Genomic DNA, 13,423 nt, shown 5'->3' with positions numbered 1-13,423 from the left:
ATGAATGGGGTGTCAATAGATTCGTTATTATTGTCCGAGTGACATAGTTCATAAATATAACATAAATATAGTACAATGTTAAAATACACCGAGCTATCGCTATCTATCGGCAGTTTGCGAGTAATAGTCGGGGTTTAGTGCTGTTTAACTTCTTCTTGTTTAATCCATTCTGTCTGTCTGTCTGTCTGTCCGTCTGTCTGTCTGTCTGCTACCTTTTCACGGCCCAACAGTTTAACCGATTTTGACGAAATTTGGTACAGAGTTAGCTTATATCCCGGGGATGGACATAGGCTAATTTTTATACCGGAAAATCAAAGAGACGGGAGATCGCACGGGATTCCTAAATATCCATCCGCTCAACCGATTTGCATGAAATTTGGAACCGAGGTAACTTGCGTTCCTGCAATTGACATTTTATCTCGGAAAATCAAACAGTTCCCAAGGGATCTTTAAAACCGAAATCCACGCGCACATTCGCGGGCACAAGTCGCGGGCATCCTCTAGTGTACAATAAAACTAAGTTTTTTCTTAAAAGCTATCGAATAGTTAGCTGTTTATATCAATGCCTAATTTTGCATTTTCCTTTCAAGAGAATGGGAGCGGTTCACGGCGAAGAATTACCATACATATTCGGCGCACCGCTAGTGGACGGCTTTGGTCATTTCCCGGAAAACTACACGAAGTTTGAAACTGCATTATCTGAGTCCATAATGCTCTTCGTGGCCAACTTTGCGAAGACCGGGTGAGTAAACAAGCTTAATCAGTAAGATTTGTTTGTTTATCCAAATAGTTGTAGGCCAATTTTAGCTTCGGGTTATCTGTGTATCTGTGTATCTGTCTGTGGCATCGTAGCTCCTAAACTAACGAACCGATTATAATTTAGTGTTTTTTGTTTGAAAGGTGACTTGATCGTGAGTGTTCTTAGCTATAATCCAAGAAAATCGGTTCAGCCGTTTGAAAGTTATCAGCTCTTTTCTAGTTACTGTAACCTTCACTTGTCGGGGGTGTTATAAATTTTTAATGAGATTAAAAAAAAAACACAATTGTCCACAGTAATCCGAACGACAACGCTCGTCAAGAAGCGTTCCTCCCGGCGTCGAGGGAGAGGAACAAGTTCCGAGGCGTCAACTGGGAGGAGTACGACTCAACGCACCAAAAGTACTTAGAAATAGGTCAGTGCACTCGAAAGGGTATGAAAAGATGTCGTGCCGTAGAAAAATACTTTCCTGTCGAGACACAGTCTAGCAATAATGCAGTAGGGCGATAGAATTCATAAGGGCACCAAATATATTGCCAAAAAATCAATACTTCCATATTAATATTATGAATGCCAATATATTGTATCTGTCTATCTGTGAATTTGGTTAGATAAGTTGCACCCCAGAGACGAATTTATGCTACATTTTTATCCCGGAAAATCATAGAATTCTTATGGGAAATCTTATCTTAAATACAAGCGGAGAAAGTCATGAGCAAAGATAGTTAACTGTTTTCTGCAGTTTTTATTACCAGAACAGTAGCGTTTTGCAAATTTTTATCAACAGCAATGGTGCATTATGATTTACGTTCCTAGTGTGTAAAATAACTGTAACGTCGTAGCGTTACTAATGCATCTGTTGTAATAATATTTCACACTGATGTGTACTACACATTTATATCTCCTTTTTCTAAATTTTGTTCCTAGTTTGAATTTTCCCACTCCCCTTGAACGATACCGATAGCAATAATTAACCTTTTAACTCTACAGGCAACGGGGCTCTTCACGTTTTTATAGGTTTTCTTAATTTAGTGCTTTATACTTTGAATTTACCCAGCACTTTTGAAAGATACCTATAATAATAACAATCATTTAATAGGCACATACAAAGTCAATATCGTCACACTTGCCGTTTCTCTGACCAAATCTTGTTACCAAACTGTACGGTTGCTAAACTATGACGATACTTTAGTAGAAAAGCCGTGCCTTATCGTGCGAACGTTTGAGACGAGTGAATAAATCTGCATTTTATTGATAACAGACTCTCCCAATGGTCTTAGATAACCTGAAAGAGGTGTAGTGGAAAAAAGAGGTTAGTTTGGCTTGGGCATATGCATGCTTTAAAACAAGAAACTTAAGGTCCATTTTACTGTGACGCTAAAGTTCCTAGTTCGACAATGTCCTACTGTGCTTTTTCCGTGTCTGTCTATAATTCCAGTCTTAAATCGCTTACAGCTTTGTGGTAGAGTTCGAAAAATAGGTCAGTTCACTTGAAAGGATACAAAACCATGTCATACCTATCGAGGAAAAATACTTTTTTCTAGTTACATTTGCCACAGAATTGTAAATTAGGTTATAGAAATGGTATTTGCTGTCTTTAATATCGGGACGCTGTCATGCCAATTTTTAGCAATTCACTCAGTCATAGAATCAATTCGAAAGAATTTTCGAATATCTTTAGTGTCCGAAGCAACGTGAATTAAACTGTAACGCTATGCAAATACGTGTACTTTTAAAATTACGCCTTTGCACAACATATTCTCACCTTCTATTTTCTTTTCATTCTTCTTTAAATAAAGGGTAACTTTATTACTAATTCTTACTCAATAATATTTTATCCTGCGACTTTAAAAAAAATTGATCATTTCTTTTAGCCGCCAGGTCAACGATCACCTAATGCTAAAAATACAGAGCTAAATATATTATTAGTGTCAGAGTGTACAACAAAAACTTTGGTTTTTTTTTTTCATTGAAAATATTAAGTTTTGTGAAAAGCTGTAGAACAAAAGTTTTCCAGTATTCTTTAGAAAAGTTATTTTTAGTTAACTTTTGGTATTTATAAAGTTACTTTGTAGGTATATTCTATTCTTACCTATTTTGAATTCTGTGGTTTTATTTATATACTGTTTATATTGCGGTGCAGACGTGTCTTATCGCATAATGTCGACGAGAACTGAATAAATAAGCGTTGTATTGATAATAGATTCTGTTCTCTTGGCTATAGACGATGCAGTCACAAATGGACCTTGCTTTTAGGAATTATAAATGATTAAAATTAATAGTTTTCCCCTTCTACGAAACTTTCTAAATTTCTTTAGAAATTTGTTGTTTTCCTAGCATAACAGTCCAATATCTGTCTCCAAGATGCAAGATTTTTTAAGTTAAATAGCTTGTATCTTGGCTTGACCCTTAAAGTTTAAAAGTTTAAAAATGTCTGGCAGAGGGCTGCCACGATAAATATTTAGCAACGCATGAAGTGATTTCTAACACTGTTCCGAAGAAAATATAAAAATCTTATTATACCTTTTTTACGTGTTATCTCCCAAAGCCACCCTCCTCGTCCTGATCGTTCCTCCCTATGTTGGGGACAATATGCAGAATAACTTTCAGCTTTTATAAAATAATGAAGGTCTGGTACGCACTGGCTCTCTCTCTACAAGTGCGCATTGGACTTCACAGACCTTTGAGTACATTATGAAGAACTCTCAGGCATGCAGGTTTCCTCACGATGTTTTCCTTCACCGATATAGCAAATTATATTTAATTACATAATATACACAACTCCGAAAAGTTAGAGGTGCGTGACCGGGATCGAACCCCCGACCTCCGATTAGCAGGCGAACCACTAGGCTATCACAGCTTTTTCATAATGTGTAACTATAGTATATTATAAGTATGGATTTTATGTTTAAATTTCTACTTAGCATACCTAATTTATCTCAACAGCTCGGTAGTAATTTCTATGCAAAGTCATTTTTCAGAAAGGCTGCGCTATTAAAATGTAAATTTATTTTCAGGAGCAAAATGCTGACTGTCTTTTGAAAATATTACACCCCACCCTTGAAATTTATTCTTTTGTGAGGTCAAAGCTATGTCAAAACAACCAAAATAAAGGTTCGAATAATTTACATACCCACAGTTACCCCTTTTGGAGACAATATGTTGTACACTAAGTAATGAACTTGTAATTTATTCTATTCTAATTGAACCTAATTGATCAATTAATTATGCTCTTATTGAATTATTAGCCATTACTTGATGTCTGAATGTTCTAAAGCATAGATTTGGAAGGCTCTTTAAAAATCCCATGGTAAATTTTTAGTTTTCCGGTATAATAAGTAGTCTATCCGTTTCCAAATCAAATTCAGTTAAACGGATGGGCTGTGAAAAGGTAATAGACAGGACACTTGGGCGTTCATAATATTAATAGTAGGGATTGTTAAAAGTCAATCGAAAAAAATCGCATTGTAGATTCGGTGCTGCTGTTTTCATAAACCCAGTCTCATAGTCAAAAGATTTAATTTAAACTTGTTATTTTATTCAACAGGCATGAAACCACGAATGAAGAACCACTTCCGGGCGCACCAACTATCAGTCTGGTTGCGCCTTGTACCCGAGCTTCACAGAGCCGGGATGGAAGACGTCGCCGCGCGGCACAACCTGTTCAGAAACCACAACGAACAAGATCTTTACGAAGGAATCGTCAGACCGGATCCCTTAGCACGGAATACCGATAACGATCCGATAAGGCGAAACGGCACCGCCTATTCTGATACAGCTCTCACCACCGTCGATTCGATATTAGCTACGTGCGCGACGATCATACCAACTAGAGATTTGCAGACTCTCAACGCCACGGATAATACTCTAGCCAATTTGGAAGCTGCGGGCTATGCGGCGTACTCCACAGCGTTGAGCGTAACGATCGCTATTGGATGCTCCCTACTTATCCTAAACGTCCTTATATTCGCAGGCGTGTACTACCAAAGGGACAAGTCCCGCTCCCGGGGAAAACAGCAACGGTTCAACGAGAAACACTTCGAAACAATATCAGGGAAACACTCCCATTATCATATCGACCCGAACATCGCCCCGAGTTTAGTTGTGGACATCGAACGGCAAAATAGAAAGAAAATGATGGCCGATACGAGCATGTCAAATTTGAACTTTAAGGGCCCGCTGGACGGTCCAAAATCGCCCAGCCCGACCCTGAGTATAGATAATATGATGTTGCCTAGTAAATTGGGCAGTCGTAATAGCAGCTTCAGGTTGCCAAATGTAAGCTATCCCCAAGTGGGGAGTTACGCAACGTTGCCCAAGAATTTGAACCAATTTAGTAATTCACCGCCGATGCACGACTTGAGACAGAAATATCCTCCAAACGGCTCGGCTGATTCACCTGGGAGGGAGGACAATTCTAGAGTCCCTCACGCGACTCTAAGAAGAGGGAAATCCCTCCATCCCTCCAATCTCCCTCAGGCGGCAATCGACGAAATGCGAGTGTGACATTTAAACTAATTTAAGACTATCTAAAAGTATCGAATTCGAGAAGTGTAAATAAATGTATGAGAATGTTTTTTTAGGGATGAACGTTATTGATTCTCTCAGTCGCAGTATAATACTGTTTTTAAATAAATTATCAAATATATTTCTTTCTTGCATTTTTATTAACCCCCGACCCAAAAAGAGGGGTGTTATAAGTTTGACGTGTGTATCTGTGTATCTGTGTATCTGTGTGTCTGTGTATCTGTGTATCTGTGTATCTGTGTATCTGTGTATCTGTGTATCTGTCTGTGGCATCGTAGCGCCTAAACGAATGAACCGATTTTAATTTAGTTTTTTTTGTTTGAAAGGTGGCTTGATCGAGAGTGTTCTTAGCTATAATCCAAAAAAATTGGTGCAGCCGTTTAAGAGTTATCAGGTCTTTTCTAGTTTTCTTGTAGAAAAGAAGGTTACATAACCGTTAGGTTCATAATATTATGTCCATTGACAAGTGTCAAGCTGTCAAGATGGACGTTGCCTTGATACATAATTATTTATTTGAAAATTATGTTTTGGAAAACTCTGATACTTTGGATCGTAGGCGAGGAATAGTCCAAGAAAATCGGTTCAGCCGTTTGAAAGTTATCAGGTATTTTCGGTCTTTTCTAGTTACTGTAACTTCACTTGTCGGGGGTGTTATAAATTTTTAATTTACACTTGTTTCTATAACAAACCTAATCCATACTAATATTATAAATGTGAAAGTGTGTCTGTCTGTCTGTCTGCTACCTTTTCACGGCCCAACAGTTTAACCAATTCTGATGAAATTTGGTACAGGGTTAGCTTAGGTATATCGCGGGGACGGACAAAGGCTACGTTTTATCCCGGAAAATCAAAGAGTTCCCACGCGATTCCCAAAAACCCATCCGCTTAACCGATTTGTATAAAATTTGGTACCGAGGTAGCTTGCGTCCCTGTAATTGACATAGGCAACTTTTTATCCCGGAAAATCAAACAGTTCCCACGGGATCTTTAAAAATCCAAATCCACGCGGACGAAGTCGCGGGCATCCTCTAGTAACATAATAATATTTCATCTCTGAGCCCGAGACTAAAAAATATGTTGGTCATACAACACATTAGGCGCAAACTATGACGGTTAAGAGTACTTTCGCTCCCTGGTAATAAATGTGTCCCATATTTAGTAACGGCTCATGAAATACCATGTCCAAAGGGCCATAACAGAATATTATCATGTCTTATACTATACAGCTAAGGGTTAGCGAGCAATTTACGCTCTAGTTCTAGTAAAACAACGGTCTTTTTTAACCCCCGACCCAAAAGAGGGGTGTTATAAGTTTGACGTGTGTATCTGTGTATCTATCTGTGGCATCGTAGCTCCTAAACTAATGAACCGATTTTGATTTGTTTTTTTTTTGTTTGAAAGGTGGCTTGATCAAGAGTGTTCTTAGCTATAATCCAAGAAAATCGGATCAGCCGTTTGAAAATTATCAGCTCTTTTCTAGTTACTGTTACAGTAACTTCACTTGTCGGGGAAGTTATACATTTTTAATTTAAACTTGTGTTTTAAAACGTTTTGTGCTGTTTTTTTGTCGTGGTTGTGAAATTGTAAAGGAATATAAAAATAGCACATTCGGTCTGTCGTTGAGTTACATAAGGCTTGATGATTTTCAAAAACATAATAATGAATTATCTTTATGAAATAACGACGTCATCACTCGCTTCTTCAGTGACGATTTTTTAACTTTTGGTAACTTAAACGTAGTTATTCTGCTTGAACTGCTTGTGGGCTGAGATAAACAAACCTGTAAACATTGGACTGAGAGCCCACAACTGTTGGACCTTCGGTATAGTATAAGTACGGTATAGTATCTAGCACTTTGTACTGGCCAAATGCAGATTGGGTAGACTTCACACAATACATCTTCAAAAACGTTATGGATAACTCTCAAGCATGAAGATTTCCTCATGATGTTTTCCTTCACTGTTTAGGCAACTAATATTTACTTGCATAGGAATAGAAACATTTTCATACTTTTGAATAGTCAAATGCATCTACCATTGGTTCGGAATACCTTTCCTGGCGAGAAGAACTAGTAAATCGGAGGTTGCTCTTCAAAGATTCGATTAGCAATAATGGATCTCCCTCCAACGTCTTCTGATAGTGGAATTACGTTCATACGTTCGTACATTTGTCGTTTACGCCGTGAATTCTAGGCCCAAAAACTACCCCTAAACAAAACATCACAATATCATTTTATTACTACAGTCCAAGACCCTACTGTACAAGCGACGAAAGCCTTTAATTTATCTTCAGATCTTTGAGTATTTACATACCCGTGTTTAACACACGAAATAGGCTTGCTACAAAACGTAGGCCTAGCATTCAAGGAATTTTGGTCCATAGCCTTCGGATCTGAGAATACACAATATGGCAAAGTGATGTCAAACTATCGAGGTAAGCACAAGTTTATCGATAGCGATATAACTCGTAAACAGCGATTGACGTCAGCTTTTATGTTTGCGATAAAACTATTTATGGGGTTATGAGCTTGTACTATTGCCATAACCTAAACACTGTAGTAGCCATATATTTACATACGCGTAAAGGAAACCTTTTCTGCACGGAAAATATAGGTTCAGAGGAAACTATTCTTAAAAGAAAGCATATTATAATATCTTTCTTATTTTATGTAAATCTTGATATTATGTAGGACTTGGAATAAAATGTTTTTGAAGCGAAGCTCTAAAAAACGTTTGAGATGGAGATCTAGGTTGCAAACAGTGAATCAAACAAATGGACAAACACGGTGACGAAATGCATCTGCAATCCCCTAAAGATCCTTAGAAAACTAACTGACTGACGTATCAACACGTCACTCAATTAGTTTTCCTTTTCATACTATATTTGTCTTTCATTTCTGTTCGAGGATTTGAGCTGTATGTTGATGTCAGTCAGTCAGATTTTAATATAAAATAATACAGATTTTTTAGACGAATTAAATGTTACCAAAAAATCAATGATAACCATCATCATATCAACCTTAAACCGAACTGTCGCTCGCGTCTCCTGTCAGATTGCGAAGGGCTTAGACCATAGTCCACCACGCTGGGAAAGTATGGTTTGGCAGACTTATACAACTTTTAGAACTATTAGGCATGCCCTGTGTTTTCCTTTACTGTACAAATACTTAAACATTTCGATATCAGCATTTGCGACGACACTAAAACATAACGAAATGTTCAACATAATCTCCCTAGGAAAGCCTTTAGTTTATCATAGCGACGTGCGGTATTCCACAACATAAAGGTCGCGACATTATGATGCCAGTGTACTTGTTATTGCTAGCATTTTGAATGATATGGGATTCAAGGATAATGCGACGTGCATTAAGAAAATGGAGAGCGCTGTCACGGAATAAGTAATAGTCCTGAAATAAGATAACTGTGAGCTTACTTTAGCGTATTTGTTTGATGTAGGTACGTGTTCTTTCTATCCTGAATAGTCCATACTAATATTATAAATGCGAAAATGTGTCTGTCTGTCTATCTGTCTGTCTGTCTGTCTGCTACCTTTTCACGGCCCAACAGTGTAATTAATTCTGATGAAATTCGGTACACGGTTAGCTTATATCCCGGGGACGGATACAGGCTACTTTTTATCCCGGAAAATCAAAGAGTTCAAGCGGGATTCTTAAAGACCCATCCTCTTAATCGATTTATATGAAATTTGGTACCGAAGTAGCTTGCGTCCCAGTAGTCAAAATAGGGAACTTTTTATCCCGGAAAATCAAACAGTTCCCACGGGATCTATAAAAATCTAAATCCACGCGGACGAAGTCGCGGGCATCCTCTAGTATATTATATGCATGGCGCAAAAAGGTAAGTAAGAATGGAAGTAGGGGGTAACTTGGTAACAATGCCTTACCCAGTTCACCGGCTCTTTTAATTTCCAACAAGATAGGTAGGACATAACAATACCACAGAATTCTAAAAGAGAAATGGTATGCTGCCTATCTTTAATACCAGGGCAGCATGTGGCCTATTTTAACTAGGTAGAAATAATCATGGTTAACATAATAATAGAGATAACTCTAGCTCAAAAAACTGATCATCATCTCAACCCATCGGCAGCTCACTACATACCACGGGTCTCCTTTCAGAATGAGTATTGTTTTGTCCACGTGAATAGTTGCCAAGTTCAGATCGGTAGACTTCACACATCTTTCGGAGCACTCTCAGACATATCTACAGGTTTCCTTACGGTGAAAATAATTGAAAATCAACTCTAAAGCTTAGCAAACACGTCTTTTTTTACAATAATGCCTACAGACGTTTCAATCTGAATTTAAACAAGTGTAAATTAAAAAATTTTAACACCCCCGACAAGTGAAGGTTACAGTAACTAGAAAAGAGCTGATTACTTTCAAACGGCTGAACCGTATTTCATGGATTATAGCTAAGAACACTCTCGATCAAGCCATCTTTCAAACAAAAAAAAAACTAAATTAAAATCGGTTCATTAGTTTAGCAGCTACGATGCCACAGACAGATACACAGATACACACGTCAAACTTATAATACCCCTCTTTTTGGGTCGGGGGTTAAAAAATAACTTTGGCACCCCAACTTCTACCGGTTCTCAGAACAGCTATGTATTCCGTGACACATCAGTTTCGTTACTCCTTGAGCTAAGTCGGTCTCTCCGGTTCTTCTACGGATAATTTTTACCACTTCTATGAGAATTCTGTGTTCGAAAGTAGCTGCGTTCGCTGGAAAAAGTTTATATCCTCGGTAAGCACGTTTTAATGGAGGATAAATCTTTGTCCCCGTACGGCCTTGTACAGGAGACGGGATAATAGTTTACGTAGGAAATATAATGTTAAAGTAAATTGTGATGCATTTTATAAACTGGCTTGTTAGGAAATTGCAGCTTGCTGTTTAGTGTACTTTAACTAATTCTGCTTTGAAATTTCATACTTTCAAAGCTCACTAGCTCATGTCGGTTCATTTTCATTTTGTTTAACCGGAGTGCCCTGTCTGTCTATCTGTCCCCGTGTCACAGTTTTCTAGCTCGTATACAAAAAAAGTCACAAGCTTTGAATTTTGGTATTTGGTGTAGGACATTGAAACCAAAATTGAATTAGAAATTCAATTAAATTATTTTGTCATGAAAAAGGCAATATGGCGAAAATGGTTTAAGACCACTTAACCAATGCATTAGGCACTTTTTTTTGCGTTGTAACATACACTGGCTATTCACTAGTATATCATCATCATCATCAGCCTGTGGACTTCCACTGTTGGACATATGCCTTCCCTTAAGAGCTGGTGCTCTGAGGAAGGCTGAGGGCCGGGTGTGGTGGTCCACACCCGGCCCTCAGCCTTCCTCATCCAGGCTCTTTTTACGTCGGTCGATCGTGCTGGAGGATGTCCCACACTACGCTTGCTTACTACGCATTATAATATTATGACCACCCAAAATCAGGGGCAAACGTTAGTACAGATATTGGAAATGGATTAACCTCGAACGAATAATATACTTAATGTGATCAGAACCATGGATGTCTGGATGTAGATGTGATATTATTAGCTTTTCCATTACGTAATGTTTTGCCAAAGTAGTTCCCTGGCTCAAGGCCAACGGTCGACCCTTCCCGACGGGGAGCTACGAGTATTTGCTAATGCTTAGTAAATAGGTATGGGTACTAATGTAGGCATAGGTTATTATTATGTTAACATGATAAACATATTTTATTGGTTATTTATACCTGACTACGGCAAAGCCAAAAGGAAGGGTTATATTTTAGCAGTGTAGGATGTATGTATTATCATCATCATCATCATCATCATCAGCCTGTGGACGTCCACTGCTGGACATAGGCCTTCCCTAAAGAGCGCCACCACGCCCGGTCCTCAGCCTTCCTCATCCAGCCACTTCCCGCCAGCCGCTTAATATCATCGGTCCATCACTACGTTTGCTTAAACGCGGTCTCCACTCAAGGACTTTCCGGCTCCAACGGCCATCGCCTCTACGACAAGCATGGCCTGCCCACTGCCACTATGTATGTATTATGTAGGTGTGTATTTATGTGTGTTACACCTTAGTGCCTAAACGACTGAGCCGATTTTGATAAATGAAGTGTGGATTAATTCGTTATTATAGTCCGGGTGACATAGGCTACATTTTATACGAAAAAAATTGACCTGACGAATGTTACATCCAAAAATGTGGGGTCTCCAAAAATTCTGCATCGAGTGGTGTAACGACCCTAGATTTTACACCCAAGTGTTATAAAATTATATAATAATAGTATTAAAATTTTTGCTTCAATTTTATCAAAATCAGGTCAGTGAATACTTGTAGAGATGTACTTACACATACGAACATAAAATTAATTCCTTTAGATGTTTTAATCGTAAAGTGGGCCGTCCGCATTTTCGAAAAGAGGCAAACACCGTTTGGCACGTCGGTGATGCAGAGACGCGATCGACCGCGGTCGAATTGCGTCGCGAACGATGTGTGCGCGGGCGTTAGCGCTCGGAGCAGAGACAAAATCAAAACGTGGACGACGTTACCCGCACAGCGGGACCGCGTGCATTTGCGTCGGCGGACGGTGTCTGCGCGGACGTCGTAATGCACGGAGATAATTAATTTGTTTAACTTCTGTACTGGGGCGATACATAAAGTTTATATTAAAGAATACTGAGTTGATAACACGGACCAAGTTGGTGCTTGGAGAGAAACACTCTAAGCAAATATTCTAATAGAAGGGACCACTTTAATTACACAGATATATTTGTTATATAGGGGCGATACCTCCTAAGATCTAAAAGCGATTTATGTTTGAACTGTTGACGACGTGGCTGCTCGGGCGGGGAGAACCGCATGTCCGCCGGATGCTCGGTGATCTTTGCTTGAGATGGCTAGCGATGATATTAACTATCTGACATATAACAGGCGCGTTGGATGAAACTAATGCGAGGGAGAACCCTGGTGCCTTTGATGCTTTGTGAATCCTAACTGAGGAGAGCCTAGTGTCTTAGGTGCTTTGTGAATCCTTTGCTGAGATGATTCTAATGTGCTTTAATAACAGACTGACCACAGAGGGCAGGTAATACTGCTGTTCTGCTTGTATTCTGACATTCGTTGGAATGCGTAACCACCTTGCAGTGGTTACTCAATATTAATAACATACCCATACAAAATTACGCTAATGCATATTATATACTGAAGGTTGGGTTAAGGCCTGTGGATATTCCCGCAGTGAGTCTGACCCGTCCTTGAAACCTATTACAGGTCTGTAGTGGGAGGGCACCACTATAAAAATGCTATTTCAGCTTCGGCTGCAACGTGGGATCATAAGTGGAACGCACCACTTCCTAAAGTATGCTTGCATACGCTGCGCTGTTTATTTGAATGATGACGTGTGTGGGGGGGGAGCTACTGTTCATTGGTATTTTATGTGCCATATTGATCTCTTGATTTATCGAGGGTCCCAGTATGACGATGGGATACCAAGGGAAGGCAGAAGCTCACCGTACGTGGCGTGGTGGAGCTACGTACCATCATTCACTCTAATCCCCTTTTACGCCAACTGGAGCGAATGATGCCGCACACAACTTCTTCCTTTACTAAGGAAGAAGCACACTCACACATACACGTCTAATAAGTAGGGCTCTATATGAAGTGTTGTCTTGTAAGAGCAGTCTCATGATCCTTTCATATTTTAATGCGTTCCTATGCGGAACACACATTTTAATTCTCGAACTAGCACTTGTCTCACCATACCAAATGCTAAATAAATATTTATACGCAATCACACATTTTCAATACTTGAACTCCGTAAAGTCGTTTAAGTCTGATGAACTCATTATTTCCGACGCTCTAAAAGTTCTTGGTTTATTATGGACACAACATTACAAGGGGTCCTACCGCTATACGATACACGTGCCACTTTAAAGAAATTGTTTTAAAATGTAATCTTTAGAAAGATCCGAAGGAAAAATAGGGTAGAGTTTCTTAGGACCCCGTTAGTTCAGTTACAATTTGGTGCCGTGACCAGGATTGGTCATAACGGCTAACTAGAGTAGGGTAAAGTAGGCGAAAGCCTACAATTTGTTGCTCGTGAAATGGAAAGAGTAAGGAAATTTTGAGTTCATA

The 13,423-nt window shown here is 39.0% G+C and overlaps 1 protein-coding gene across 3 annotated transcripts in view; it reads left to right on the top strand.

Moving 5' to 3' along the window:
* Window positions 1–5,405, top strand: part of LOC123864504 (neuroligin-4, Y-linked-like) — a 112,323-nt gene extending 106,918 nt beyond the window's left edge. For all 3 annotated transcript variants that reach the window (XM_045904987.1, XM_045904985.1, XM_045904986.1), the window contains exons 9-11: window positions 591–742; window positions 1,054–1,172; window positions 4,305–5,405. In XM_045904987.1, coding sequence (XP_045760943.1) covers window positions 591–742; window positions 1,054–1,172; window positions 4,305–5,263 — 1,230 coding nt within the window. In that variant the 3' untranslated portion in view covers window positions 5,264–5,405. The remainder of the gene's footprint in view (window positions 1–590; window positions 743–1,053; window positions 1,173–4,304) is intronic.
* The last annotated feature ends 8,018 nt before the right edge of the window (window positions 5,406–13,423 follow it).

The sequence above is a fragment of the Maniola jurtina genome, chromosome 4 (assembly GCF_905333055.1).
Source record: "Maniola jurtina chromosome 4, ilManJurt1.1, whole genome shotgun sequence".
Taxonomy (NCBI): Eukaryota; Metazoa; Arthropoda; class Insecta; order Lepidoptera; family Nymphalidae; genus Maniola; species Maniola jurtina.
Note: the sequence above shows the minus strand (reverse complement) of the source record. Positions and strands in the feature narration are given on the sequence as shown.